This window comes from Anoplophora glabripennis, unplaced genomic scaffold (genome assembly GCF_000390285.2).
Source record: "Anoplophora glabripennis isolate ALB-LARVAE unplaced genomic scaffold, Agla_2.0 scaffold607, whole genome shotgun sequence".
NCBI lineage: Eukaryota > Metazoa > Arthropoda > Insecta > Coleoptera > Cerambycidae > Anoplophora > Anoplophora glabripennis.
The window spans coordinates 163,444-179,554 of NW_019416722.1; the positions used below are offsets into that span (position 1 = coordinate 163,444).

The 16,111-nt window shown below is 33.9% G+C and overlaps 1 protein-coding gene across 1 annotated transcript in view; it reads left to right on the plus strand.

Annotated features, from left to right (window-relative positions):
- Positions 1-16,111, plus strand: part of LOC108914740 (SCY1-like protein 2) — a 260,423-nt gene that overhangs the window by 158,935 nt on the left and 85,377 nt on the right. Inside the window, exon 7 of the mRNA XM_023455315.1 lies at positions 7,709-7,823. Coding sequence (XP_023311083.1) covers positions 7,709-7,823 — 115 coding nt within the window. The remainder of the gene's footprint in view (positions 1-7,708; positions 7,824-16,111) is intronic.

Genomic DNA, 16,111 nt, shown 5'->3' on the forward strand with positions numbered 1-16,111 from the left:
ACGGGATACAGGAAGTGTTATTCCTCGAGGAGAAGGACGCGGTCAGCAAGTGAACTAAATGTTGAAGATGCAGTGTTGGAAAATCTTGACGAAGACCCCACAATTAGTACTCGACGACTCGCACAGCAAGTAGGAGCCTCATCTCGTACGGTGCACCACTATCATCTGCAACCAGTTTAACGGATTTTACCCCCGATTTGTGATCATCAAATACGTTTTTGCAGATGGTTTTTACGGCAATGTGTCAATCAAGTAGACTGGGTGCATCGGTGCCATGCCTGTATCCGCGCTAATGGGGATCAATTTCTCTAGAAATGGTAAGTTTTATTTCATTTTGTTCCATATTTTAATGGAGTTTGTTTAGTGCACGCAGTTGGCAACTACAGATGCTTACAATGTTAAGATAGTAATTATTATTAATTATTATTATTATAATAAGAAAATATCACCTTTTTTTTAAATATCTATTTTTCTTAGTTTGTACTTTAGCATTGAAAAATTCCCCAAAAATTTAAGAAGTATCTTTCTATGATTCAACGACGATTTGTTTACGCGGCTGGTCTACAGCACGTAACTCATCGTACAGCACATGGACAGGACCGTTCCAGAGAAACTTTTTTGATCCATAGTTGCAATTTACGAAAAAAAAAACGCAAAAATATAACTTTTTTGTATAAGACTTTTCTATTACAAATATCGTTAGGAAGCTGTAGTTTAATTTTTATAGATTATAGACGCCACACCCCGTATAACAGGAAACTTGTTTCACTAACGTATAGCTCGTGTAAAACAAGAAAACATAGTTTGTTTCACATACATGTTTCATACAACACGGCATGGGCTGTTTCCTGTTATTTGTTTCGCAAATTTGTTGAATTCGGGCGATTAAAAATATCAGTGGCGGGAAGAGAATTAATGAAACATATGCGATGTATCGGTAAATTGTTTCACCGCTATGTTCCGAACAAGAAACAATATTTCATGAAAATTGTCTCTTCATTATGTCATCGGCCTTATCAGTGGTCATCACATGAAATAAATGTTTTGTTTCACTAAATAACATACATTCGTCAAAATATTTCAGCTGTCAATCTAAATCTGAATTTACTTTATTTATATTGTTGACCTTTTTTACATCAAAGCAAGCTTTGATCGAATAAAAAATTGACCTGTGTACGTTTTCCTCTTGCTTCGTATAAAAAAGATATAAAATGTGGGAAAATAACGTATAATCCTCTCAACGTGTTAATCGATCCAGGTGCTAGTTTGGTAACGTTTAGAAAGGCTTATAAATAAAACTGTTTCTAGTTAAAAATTTCCGAAGTATTCGAGTCCACAAGACGGCGATTATACTCAGTAATAGTTCAATGGAAAATTTATTCACACAAATCCGTAGCAAATTATTCTTGAAAAGAAGCTGCTGCAGCGGATGCAAATTTTTGACACAAATAGTACCAAGTTTTCAGTTTAGTCACACTGATTTAGTCAAGTACAATGGCTCTAATGGCCGAAGTTATTCTTCTTGTTTGAAAACTTCTTAACTTAAACTATGAAGTTTAAAGGGACTAAAAATTATATAATGCTGTCGAACGATGCAATCTGCATGAAATTATCACAGATATTTAAGAGTTAATTAGACAGCACTTAGTTATTTAATGAAATATTAACTTGAACTTTTACTTATCCATGTATTGGTAAATTAATGAGTACATGATAAAAGAATATTTTTATCGTTTCGGTGGTGCAAGTTCTTGCAAATTTGTAAATTCTTGTTCCTGTACCTATAAAGAATTTCATATTGTACTGATCTACCTTTTGTTTTATAATACTTCAATAAAAATGTTATCAAATAATCACAGCCCCACCAAAAAAAAGTATCGGATCTGGTATTCAGACCCTTGTAGTTCCATGTATTTTTTTCCGCTAAATCCGAATCTGCCTTCAGATTTGCCCCAACAGGTCTGAGTTTTCGGGAAAATTCAAAAAACAGGTCAAAATTCACAAAAAACGTCATTTACGATCGACGAAAGTGATAAAAAATCAAATTATTCTACCAGCTCACTAGACGTATGATTTTTCAGTCGTTTAATTTCAATTTATCATCATAGAGCCAGACAAGCTGGTCCAATTTCATTCAAAAGCAGAAAATAGATCAAAATGCTTAAAAAGCCATTTTCATGGCATAATTCGTGTTGCAGAGTTCTGGATCTATCTACCCATCAATTTATGAATTAATACATCTTTATATCCAGTCATTCATGCATGAATACGCATATTTATTCATCCACCTGTACCACCTATAAAACCCACCCATCCACCCATCTATCCATCTACTTTTTGTACTGAGAGATGAGATAATAGCCTAGAAGATTGAGAATACAATAAAACTTGTAGAATACTCTACTTTCTAAACAAAAGAAAACAATATCTACAAATCATTCTTGTTTTTGTTGCTATAACGTGTTCTCTTTTCTTCAAAGGATCTATGCAAAGGGTTACGCTTTCGTTTAATCCCTCTATTTTCCGTATCTCTTTTTAACAACCAACAAGTTTTCGCCCTATATACAGGGTGTTGCATCACGAGAGGGACGTAGCTTAATGGGAGATAGAGTACATCTAGGGTAACTAGGATCGCCTATAGAAATAGCTCCTTGGCCATTCTTTATTGAGATACAGGGTGATTTATGATTTTTGGTCAAAACTGCTTTATGTCATAACTTTGGTAGGTAATGGAATAATGGGTTCATATTTGGTAGGGTTAATGCACTCACGATACTTCATGTATGCATGTATAACAGCAAAAAAATCCAGGTCCGGACTGCAAAAATTGTTAATTTTTTGTGCAAGTCTAGAAAACAACACTCTGTATGTATTTTTTTGAAATTCCCATACGATATTCGGAAAGAGCATAAAAAAGTGATTTTAAAGACATGTTTCTTTTTTTTTACACTTTGGTGGTTATTTAAATAAGCTATTGAATATACGAGACTACGGCTTCTAAAACTAAATTATGTGAAGGACACATGATAAAAATGGTTTTGCAACTAAAATTAGCGAAGGCTTAATTGAGGGTAGATGTTATAAATAAGCATGCATATTTTAAACCTCATTTTCTTTAAATAATATGTATTCCAGGTCCGGACTGCAAAATTTTTAATTTTTTTTTTTAACTCTAGAAAACATCGCCCCGTATGTATTTTTTTAGTATTCCCATACGATTATCGAAAAGAACATAAAAAAGTAATGTAATCTCAGCGACATGTTTCTTTTTCTTGTTACACTTTGATGATTACTTAAATATACGAGTAAGAAACACATGACATGAGTAAGTAAAAGATACATGATAAAAATAGTAGTTTATTTCTTTTAGTAAATAGGATTTCTAAAAAATAGAAATAAAAAAAGCAAATAGTAACAAAGACTATTTAATAAAACACGGAAAACAAATACCTAACAATAAAACACAAAGAAAATAATAGGTGTCTAAATGTACTTTACAATGGCATATTAATTTTATAGCATATTTTCAAAGTGGCCTCCATCAACTTCGATACATTTTCTTACTCGTTTACCCAAGTTTCCAATTGCTCGACGTATCATTACCGGATTATTTCGTATTTCATCGCAAGCTGTAATGATACGTTCGATCAATTGTTCCCTATTATTGATTTCGACCTTATAAACTTCTGCTTTCAAGTGACCCGATAAAAAATAGTCGCAAGGATTACAATCCGGAGACCTCGCTGGCCATTCGTATGGACCGCCACGACCAATCCATCTGTTTGGATATTCATAATCCAAGTGCTCTCTGACCTGATTGCTAAAATGCGGTGGAGCTCCATCGTGTTGAAAGAGCATACCTCTAATATGGACATTTTCTAAGAGATTGGGTAGGATTGTTTGAAGAAAGTTTAAATAAACATTACCACCTAATCTCTCTTCAAAAAAATATGGCCCTATTAAATGCCCATTTACAAGCCCGATCCAAACGTTTACAGAAAACCTGTGTTGTGAATGACATTGGCGTTTTGCATGTGGGTTTTGTTGTGCCCATTCATGGTCGTTCCTTGACTTATTTATTCCATCTATTGTAAATTGCGCTTTGTCTGTAAATAAGGTTCTGTAAATGACCTGATGGTGGTTAGATAACCAACGCGAGAAAGCCAACCGGTGCATGTTATCACCTGGTTCAAGACGCTGTACCTGCTGGATGTCGTATGGATAATAACGTCCCTTTTTCAATGTTCTCCATATGTTCCAATGAGGAATGTTAATGGCAGAATGGATTTTGTTGAATTAAATTAAAAATATTGTTCTGTTCTTGAGCATCTTGATGACGCTCCAAATTTTTTGATGTTGGAAACCTCCCGTGTTGTTTTGAGTACTGGAAGACTTTACTAAAAGTTTTATAATTAGGATGCCGACGATCAGGAAAACGTTGTTGATATTTCCTTTGTGCTGCCCTACTATTCCCATTGTAAAACCCATAGATGAATACTATGTCAGCATATTCTTCGCTTGAAAATAATTGCGGCATGTTTAAATTACAAAATTTAAAGTATTAAATGCAAGTTAATGAATACACAATAACACCAGTAGACAGTTTGTTGTCAAACAATTCACTATTTAATTATTTGTCACATTGAGTAGGCCTACTATAATTAATATACATCAAGATGTTCAAAAAGAGAATAATATTTTAGATCCAATTCAACAAAATGCAAGGTCTAACATAAGTTCGACTATTAATATTTCTCAATGGAATGTATGGAAAACATTGAAAAGGAAACAGTATTATTCATACCACATTCACTCATTTCTTTTTCACGTTGATTACGGATAAATAAATAACTCAAAAAACGACTATAAATGGGCACAGCAATACCCATCTGCAAACGCTTATGTAATTCACAGTACAGATTTACTGTAAATGTTTGGGTAGATCTACATGAATGGCAATCGAAATCTACGGATTATAATTTATTTTTTGTCATGTGTTTTTATCATGCGTATTTAAATAATCATCAAAGTGTAACAAAAAAAAAATACGTCTTTAAGATCACTTTTATATGCTCTTTCCGAATATCGTATCGGAATTTCAAAAAAAAAAGACATACAGAGTGTTGTTTTCTAGACTTGCACAAAAAATTAACAATTTTTGCAGTCCGGACTTGGATTTTTTTGCTGTTATACATGCATACATGAAGTATCGTGAGTGCATTAACCCTACCAAATATGAACCCATTATTCCATTCCCTACCAAATTTATGACATAAAGCAGTTTTGACCAAAAATCATAAATCACCCTGTATCTCAATAAAGAATGGCCAGGGAGCTATTTCTATAGGCGATCCTAATTACCCTAGATGGCCTCTATCTCCCATTAAGCCATGTCCCTCTCGTGATGCAACACCTTGTATATAAAGGGCGAAAATTTCAGAATATTTCTGAGGCGAAATTGAAATAAGGTGTATTCGATGGACCTCAGATTAGGACATTGTTCATAACTAGAATGGGTAGCGTTGTTTCTAGTTTCAAAGTTGTAGCGACAAATTTTTTAGGAAACAACAAGAGTCCTAAATACGGAGAAATTGTATCAAAAATGATAAAAGACTTTCAAGACCTGGGATGTTTGATGGACTACAAGTTGCACTTCCTTCATTCACATCTGGATTGGTTTCCTGAAAATCTTGGAGATTATAGCGAAGAACAAGGCGAACGATTTCATCAGGATATGAAGGTTATAGAAGAGCGATATCAAGGAAGATGGGATCACAACATGATGGCCGATTTTTGTTGGTTGTTAAAAGGAGAAACGAAAAATAGAGGGACTAAACGAACGCGTATCCCTTTGCATAGATCCTTTGAAGAAAAGAGAACACGTTATAGCAACAAAAATAAGAATGATTTATATATATCGTTTTCTTTTGTTTAGAAAGTAGAGTTTTCTACGAGTTATATTGCATTCTCAATTTTCTAGGCTGTTATCTCATCTCTCAGTATAAAAAGTAGATGGATAGATGGGTGGATGGGTGGGTTTTACAGGCGTTACAAGTGGATGAATAAATATGCGTACTCATGCATGAACGACTGGATAGAAAGATGTATGAATTCATAAATGGATGGGTAGATAAAAAGATGTATCCAGAACTCTGCAACACGAATTATGTCATGAAAATGGCGTTTTTAAGCATTTTGATCTATTTTCTGTTTTTGAATGAAATTGGACCAGCTTGTCTGACTCTACGATGATAAATTGGAAATAAACGAGTGAAAAATCATGCGTCTAGTGAGCTGGTAGAATAATTTGATTTTTTATAACTTTCGTCGATCGTAAATGACGTTTTTTGTGAATTTTGACCTGTTTTTTTTTTAATTTTCCCGAAAACTCAGACCCGTTGGGCCAAATCTGAAAGCAGATTCGAATTCAGCGGAAAAAAATACATGGAAATATACGGGTCTGAATACCAGATCCGATACTTTTTTTTGTGGGGCTGTGAATTAATTAAAAGAACTCTTTGTGTCGATTAAATAATTTTTTTAAAATTACTAATTACTAACACCAAAGTAATTAAATTTAGTATTAGAGTATCGAATTGGGCAACTATCTCTACCGTTATCGCAAACACTAAAAATTTTTGTAAAATTGAAAATTATTATTAAAACAATAAGAATATGCTGTAAAGAGCTTCTCGAAATGTCCAATTCTCGACCACAGTGCCGAATTGATGTTCCTGGACTTTCGGCAATACTGTCACGAACTGGTTCGATGTTTTGTGTTGAACGACTTGTTGGAAGACGGCCAGAGTGTTTAAGATCACTAATTGATCCAGTCTTCCCGAATTTTTCAATGCAAAAATGAGTGTTGATTAAAATTAGAAAAAGAAAAGAAGTCGACAAATTATACATTTGAAACATCACCTTGGGAAAAGCCAACATTAAATTCATGCAAATATTATATTTAAAAGGAGACTTTCTGAAAAGCAACCTTAAAATGCAAAAATATATTATACAGGGTGTTCAAAAAGTTCGGAACCCCTCCCAGAAAATACTGCTGAAACAAAAAAATTATTAGGACAAAAGTTGCAGGGTTTTGAGTGAGCAATCCAACGGTGACCTTCACCATGACCTTGAAGGTCATTTATAGGTCAAGTCGAAAATTTTAAATGGAACCCAGAAATGGAAAAAATGGAAATTTTTACATTCGGATGAGACCTTGAACATGACCTTCAAGGTCGTTTACTGTTCAAGTTGATTTTTAATAAATGATTCATTTTCTTAAATCCATTGAATTTAACTATTCGTAAGTAGGTAGTAGACGTTTTGCAAGATTTATTAACTAGGATGAATCGATGTTTCTATTGTAATGTAAATGCAACTCTTTTAATATAAACAAGATAATAAAAAATGCATACGGGGTCTGCTATAAGAGTTTGTCGATTAGTCCCTTTCTAAAAATGCCAGTCTACCAGGAACAAAACTCGTAAAATGTCAGATGTGACGGTAAAATATCGCCACACGAGTTTAATGGGAACGCCCCATATAGACAAGCGGTTAACCCGTCTTATTTCAAATAAAATACGATTCAGATTGGAGACCTTTATCTTGCGTCGAATGTACATGGAATATTAGGACACCCTTTGTAAGACCCTGGTATTCCTCACAACGATCTAACCACATAACTTATTATGTATATCATTTGTTTCAGTGATCCAGCGGTACACGCTCTACAGTTCCTGGACGTGATAAATATGAAGGATCCTACGCAAAAGGCGCACTTTTATCGCAACACGCTAAAGGAGGCTTTGCCCTTTATCCCAAAGGTAAGTGCCGTTTCCACAGGGCGTCGCAGGCTGATTTGCATTTTAAACAGGGGCTTTCGCCAAAGCGGTTTAAATGAGCATTGTCCACTTGTTTATCTGCATTCGAACACTCAATCATTTACCTTGGAAAGCACTTTAATCAGTCGATGAGAATAATTGAAGTAGATATCGGATGCAGAATGCATTGGTAGAGTGATTCAAATTCCGTTCTGATTACGGGAAGTTTAGATTAAATTGGTACAAAATTGATTAGTGACTAAGCACCCGTATATGTCCTTTTAGTTTTGGTCTTTCTTTATTTATAAGGAAAACAATAAACCAGAACAAATTAAATTACGTTTTGCTCAACTATCACTTAAACGAGGTAAATGTAACAATTGTTTTTTTTTACATTAAATTAAAGTTAATGTTTTTTACACTAAATTAAAGTTAAAGTTAAAGTGAAAGTTAAACTAAATTAAAGTTAAAGTTAAATTAAAGTTAAAATTTCAATAGACAGTAATATAATAAAAATAATTTGCTTGCAACACTTAGCGATATTTTTAAGAAAGTGAATCCCTTCGATCTTTTTTGAAAAAGGGACTATATTCAAGTTACTATTTTTTAAAGCTTACATTAACATTATATTGTCTGAAGTTATTTATTTGTGACATAGTTTTAGTTTTTTTCTTTATTTTTGAGTGTTTTGCCACCTGTGAAAAAATGTAATAATTTGAGAAATCAACCCTTGTCCCAAAAGTCAAGGGTTATTTTTATGAAAATAGTTTCGCCTAACCAGAAAAGCTCACACGGAAACAAATATAAATTTCATAAACGCATCACTTTATATCGCGCACTTTAAAGAAAAGTCGTTAACTTTTCGAAAATCTATCTGTTTTCGTCTTCTGAACTCTTTTTGACTTTTCGTTTTAGTAACTTTGAAATAATATCGTTAAAAGAAAATTAAAAGAAACCGCGATTGTTTTGTTGAATGGTGAAAGATGTGTGTCAAATTATTCTATGAACTTAGATGCTGATCTTGCTGGCTACACATTCTAAAAGATGAATAGAATAATAGTATATTATTATATTAGGATTAAAAGTGCTATTTTTTCTCCATCCGAAATACCCCATTTAAATATTGATTTGTGCTTTGAAATTATTCAAACTAAATTTGGATAATAAAGCAAAGTTGATAAGTAGGATATATCGATGTAGTCATGGATACTTTGTCGCCATATTACTAAATCAGTTCATTTGTGATTGTTTGTGGTTCAATTTGCTGAAAACTCTGTAAAAATGGAATCTAATGAAGATTTAGGTGTACCTGCGGAGATACTGGAGTGTGCGAAAGAGTTTTCTTTGAATTTTCTCTCAAAGAAATCTCGAGAAATTTATTAATGTGTCTACCAACGTTTTATGGATTGGTGCAAAGAGAAAAACTAAATTGTATTGAGAAGATGTATTGATGTATTTCTCAAACTTAGCAAATAAAATGAACCCGTCAACGCTTTGGTCACAATATTCAATGTTGCGGTCAATGTTGCATATGAAGAAGGAAATTGATATAAGCAAATATTCAAAGTTACGTGCCTTTCTCAAGAGACAAAATGAGGGATATGTATCAAAAAAACGCGAATATTCACAAAGGTGTGCTGCCATACGTTTCATCCTCCTTCACTGTCGGTATCTTCAGTGATGATTCTGCAAAAACTTCAGAGCAATTCAGTCGAGGGAGGTGGGGGGGGGGTTCTGAAAGCAGGTCCGCCCCCTTAAAACCTAGCCCAAAAAACAAAGGGAGGTCCTATCCAAGACTAAGGAAAAAATCTCTAACTCAAAAACAAAAGACAACAGGCCATGATCCATACACTATAAAAAAATCATTGAGTACATACATTTTCACTCAATATTGAGCATTTTGATAATTCTCCAGATGAACTCGTATTTGGTACATTTGTACCCAAATCGGAGTAAATGTCCTCATTATTTAGTGACCCCATCCCATTCTATGGTTGTCGTACGTTGTCTTTGTCTATTCTCATGGTCCCTATTAGGTCATCTCGTGGCGTGATATATAAAAAAAATATAAACCAATTCTGAGTAAAAAATTACTCAATAATAGTTAAATTTAGATAAAAAAAGCAACTCTTACCTAATTGGTTTTACTCAGAATTGAGTCAAAAGTCACTCACTTGATAGTTAGCAGAAGCTCGGATTTGAGTAAAATTCAGTCACTTCTGTTGCAATAGTTTCACTCATAAAATGTTAGTTGCACTCATACTCAGAGAGTGAATATTTCACTCAATCAGGTGTGGACAGAAATTAATACATTATTCAGTAAAATTGAGTAATTTTTTTTACAGTAAAGAAACAGATATTTTTTGATGCATTATCCCGTATATTTAAATTACCTTTTCCGAAAACACCTTTTATTACATATTTTCCTTATTTTTATGATAATATAGACACTACTAGCGTAGTTGATTTCATATAAAAAATCTTCTTTTACATTGTATTTCTACAATGCTTTACATACATACAACAACAAACTTATAACTTTCTAAACTACTTAGGTACTACACTTAACCATTTTTTAGAACAGTTTTCCAAATACATAATTTCTCTCTAATATTTCTAAAGAGAGAGAATAAATAGGATATAAATAACTTTCCACAGACATGAAGTAATTATTAAATTAAATTTATTCCGTCAAATAACTCCTATCACTTTACTTGGGAGACTTATAATTTGGCCTCATTTATTAATGAGATCAGAGTGTATTTTATGATGACATAATGCTGTCAGGCTGCGGCGCCTTGTTAATTTTCATTTTTAATGGAAACAGATTTACTACTTTATAAAACCGACACATCAGTCAGTTATCGGTTTAAATTTCACGTTATAATTTTGTATTTCTGCAGAAATACGCGAATTTACCATACATTTTAAACTTTGTGATTTATGTCAGAAATGTTGAGTGTGTAACAAAAACGATAAATGTTCATATTGAGCACCACCTGCTGTTTAAATGGCGAATAAATTCATTTTCAACATTTCCAATCTGTCCGAGGCAAATCTGACATACCTCAGCTCGCATTTTTTTAAATCTTTTATGCCGTCCAGTGGATGTTTTTAAATTTAAATATAGAGTCTTCATAAATGATTACAAACCACGTGGCCAATAAGCTTAGGCAACCAACATTACACTTTGGTACTGCCAACTAAAAATCTCTAAAGGGATCGTCGCTTGGATAAATAAAATGTCGTGAAAATTACACTAATACTCCAGTCGAATTAGATCATAGAACCTGAAAACTTGAAAGAATTATTAGTAGACATTTCATGGCACTTTATGATTTGGAAGGGTATACAGGGTGTTGCGTGTATAATCTATAAAAATTAAAATACAGCTTATTAACGGTATTTGTAATAGAAAAGTCTTATACGAAAAAGTTATTTTTGCGTTTTTTTCTCGTAAATTAAAGTTCAATTATGGATCAAAATATTTTCTCCAGAACGGTCCTGTCCGTGTACTGTACGATTAGTTACGTGCTGTAAACAAATCGTCGTTGAAAGATAGAAAGATACTTCTCAATTTTTAGGGAATTTTTCAATACAAAAGTACAAAGTAAGAAAAATAAATAGGTATTTAAAAAAACTTATATTTTCTTATTATAATAATTAATAGTAATTACTATCTTAAATGTATTGTTGTTACTGCAAGAGTTCGTAAACAAAACCACATCCGTAAGCATTTGTAGTTGCCAACTGCGTGCAGTAAACAAACTCCATTAAAATATGGAACAAAATGAAATAAAACTTACCATTTCTAGAGAAAATGCTGAAATTTATCCCCATTAACGCGGATACAGGCATGGCACCGACGCATCCAATTTTGGCGAATATTTTCCCAAATTCCAGGTATTCCCCTAATTGTGTCAGCAGCTTCAAGTATACGGTTTCGCATATCTTCCACCGTAGCAATTGGAGTATTGTAAACCAATGACTTCAAGTGACTCCAAAGATAAAAGTTCATTGGAGTTAGAATTGGTGACTGAGGTGGCCACGGCATAGGACCAAAGCGTCCAATCCATCGCTGAGGAAACATTTTATTCAAAAGTGTCGTTACTTCTCGAGTACTGTGTGGAGGAGCCCCATTTTGAAGATAAAACATGCGTGCCCGAACTTGTAATGCCACATCGTCCAATAATTCAGGCAACCGATTCTCCAAAAAGTCAGCATATTTACCATACACCATTTAGTCGCCCTTCAAAGAAATAGGGACCCACAAGTACATCGCCCATTATGCCAGCCCAAACATTTACCGAGAACCGATGTTGAAAATAAGTTTCCCTAATCGCTTGAGGATTTTCGTCGGCCCATATGTGCATAATATGGAAATTCACTTCATCACGGGTAAATGTCGCCTCATCTGTTACACGAACATAAGCAGGAAAGTCTACTTGATTGGCACATTGCCGTAAAAACCATCTGCAAAAACGCATTCGTTGATCACAATCCCGGGGGTAAAATCTGTTGAATTGGTTGCAGATGATAGAGATGCAACATCTGGCGCCTTAAGATGCGATTTGTGGTACGAGATGAGGTTCCTACTTGTTGTGCGAGTCGTCGAGTACTAATTGTGGGGTCTTCATCAAGATTTTCCAACACTGCATCTTCAACATTAAGGTTCACATCCTTCTCCTCGAGGAATAACACTTCCCGTATCTCGCAGCCGCTGAACGCACTGTAGGATTGTATTTGCACATGGGGAGGGGTGACGTTGTGGGCATCGCTCCCGGTACAACCTAGTCGCCGCGAGCGCATTTTCTCCAGCTGCACCATACACTAACACCATATCGACACGTTCTGAAATAGTAAATGCATTGTTTTCTCGGTTCATTGTAAAACTAGTTTATGCACAAACTAAAATATTAAGCAAAGTGAGAAATAAGAATCTCGTTTTTAATGTAATCCGCACGCTATTCTTATTTTTTACTTCTTTATAAAAATTACACTGTCACTATCGTGGAATTACTAAATAAAAACTTTTGTCTGGAATCTTTCACTTTTTAACACTGATGGGTCGATGGACAATGCTTAATATTTAATAATTAAGTGAATAATAAATTCAATACAAATACAAAATCAGTTGACTGCACAAATTTTTTGACAATGTAACCTAACTTTCTTTTAGTACTACTAGTATTAGATTATACCGACTTAAATTATAAGGTTGCATCTCGGATCGCATAAAAACATTTCCAAAGTTTTTAATAATTAACACAGGGTAGGCCTTCGTTGAATAAATGAACTTTAATTTACAAAAAAAAACGCAAAGATAGAACTTTTTAGTATAAGACTTTTCTATTACAAATATCATAAGGAAGCCTTAGTTTAATTTTTATAGATTATACACGCCAGACCCTGTAGAGAAAGATAATACCAAAAAAATAACTCGAAAAAAGTGAGTTGGCAAATTGCAAATAAATGGCAAATTTACGTGTTGTTTCTGTGCCCACGAAAATCTAGACGGCCTTTTGCAATATTAGTTATTTTATGTTGTAGGTAATTAAAGTACCTACAATTTAAGGTAACTAATGTCTTTTTCACTAATTTGTTAACTTTAAAATAAAGGTCAAACCCAGAAATATCAGTTTTCAAGAATTGCGCATTATTATTGCAAAAAGAAATGGATGTTAATGAAATTTGTGGAAAAGACGGTCAATGTAATGGCCAGCATGTGTGCCAAACGCCTATTCAAATGACCGTGAAATTATTGCTCCAGCTATTTGGTACCTAGTTAATTTCGTTTGTTTTTCTTGCAACTAACTGTTTAATTGATCCAATGAAACGTATCGAAAAAGAAAAATTTTAAAAATTTGAAATTAAGTTATCCTTTACAACTAATATAATAAAGTAGGATATGTAAAACAGCGTTATAAACAAATTGTCCCAGACTCCGGCAAAACCCGCTCGGGAATTTGCTCTTTTTGCATTAAATAGAGCTTATTTTCGCGGTAATAAAAAAAGAGAAATCACCTACGCCTCTGTTTCCAACTTTTTTTATAATGTTAATTGTTAATTAACTATTGGACGTATCGGATCCGGATTTTAAAGACAATTAAAGAAAGAGTTAAACATTTATTTTTAAAAAGTTTTACGTTGATAGTTCATGTAATAAACGTGCCAGCAGCAGTAACAGTTAACGTTAACGAACGGGCTGCACGCGGGAGAAGGAGCGCCAAGCTCGCGCACGCTCGTGAACGCCGCCCTCGTCGCACGCGAGATTTTTTACCTAGCAACAATTTCACAGGCAATCAAATCGACCTTTGGCACACATGTTGGTCTTTGGATTGGCCATCTTTTTCATAAATTTACTCGACATACATCGCTTTTTGCAATAATCATTTTGAAAACTGATTTTTCCGCGTTCAACCTCTATTTTACAAACAAATTTAACAAATTTTTGAAATATGACTTAAGATACCTTAAATTATAGGCAATTTAATTGCCTCCAATATAAAATTACTAATTTTCCGAAAGGCCGTCTGGATTTTTGTGAGCAAGAAAAAAAGTCCCCGTCATAAAATGCCTACTAATAATTTTTTCACGTTCAAACTCTAATTTGACTGACGTATAACCACAAGCCGATGAAAGATTTTGAAAGAGCACCATTGGTATCCTTTCCATATTGAACGGTGCAAGCACCGCTGCCACGCGATTTTATATGCCGTTTTCCATTGCAGTTTATTGATATATTAACAATAATTTTATAACTAATTTAACAGCAGGAAAACTTCTTCCAGTTTCTACTGCATTTGCTGTCTTCCAAGATTTGAATAACGGATATTGGTATATTCCTCTAGATTTTGGCAGAAGTAATGCCAAGATGCAGCTTCGGGTTCTAGTCGAATATTTCTGGAAAAGAAAAGAAAGAAATATTAAAATTAAAGAAATGTGTTATTTATCCATGACGACCAACGTTGATAACCAAAGCTGCTAGACTTTTTAAAGTATCTTCAAGTTTCGTTAAAAAAAAACGGCTGTTTTGACGTCGCATATCACACGGGACAGTGAAATAGGCGCGTGAGAATTTGCCAAATAATGGTTTATTTCACTCACTTTTAATATAATATACAATTTATTGACATGGAAATAATGTTTAAAGAAAATTTTGTTTATAAAGTTTCGACTGCAGATCATTTGGGTTATTTTGAACACCTCTTGTTGCAGGTTTTTCATAAAAACGTCTAATACGAATTGTTCTTTTTTTTATCTAATTAGTAAGACAAAAATTGAAACGTTTGTAAGAATATATGTGACATTAAGTGTGACAACCTCATTTAGCAGTACAAACTCAATTATTAGTGTACTTCTTCTTCCCTACTTCACAGATTATAATGGCATGTTGAAAAGAGAAAGTAAAAGTTCTTTTACGCAAAAAAGAAATCATAAAATCGCAAGACATTTTATTGAAAATGACAACGCTTTGAAGCGTTATTGAAAAAATACAAACTCAACTTTATTTTCCACCCACAGGAGAGATTACTTAGACCCAACTTGCACTCCCTTTCCCATTTCTCCGTAAAAATAATCCTGCCCTCTTGATTACCCCAGGGTATACAGAGAACAACGTGCAGGGCCATCACGCTCTGCGAATCTTTTAAACGTAATACATGTGTGATATGATCGGAATGTGTGAGTAGATTAACTCTTAGGTATTGTAAAAGATTTTCGGGAGTTTATGTAATTGGAAGGGGTGAAATCCCTTATTTCACATTAAATCAAAAGGATCTAATAGATTAATAATAAACATTTTCAATAATCAAAACAGTTGAAACTACAAAACGGTGCTTAAAATGTCAATAATATTCAAACCCGTTAAAACCTATTAAGAATCTCTGGAATCCTCAGTAGTTGTGGCCGCAGATGGCGTTCCGTTCCCTTTTTTTCCGTGTCCTGCTGTGAACAGAACCATCCAGAAAACACACACGCACTCGTTCCATGACTGTCTTGACTTTAACCATTGTGTCGGGTCAGTAAAAAAATTTTGATATTTTTTCTAGGTAATAGAGTAAGGGCCGGTTTATCAATGCTCTGTTAAATTTGCCTGTTAAGTGGCCGTGAGTTAAGCTTAGCTGTTGGTCAAATTAGAATATCCGTTTATCTGTCTAGTTGCAAAGTCTTGTCAGCCAACTGTTAGTCAAGGCAATGTTGGCACCATTGTTTAGATGGATTTGTTATATTTAATAATCCTAACCTCATTTTTTAAATAATTAAATAGAAAGACAGTGACAGTAGGTAGG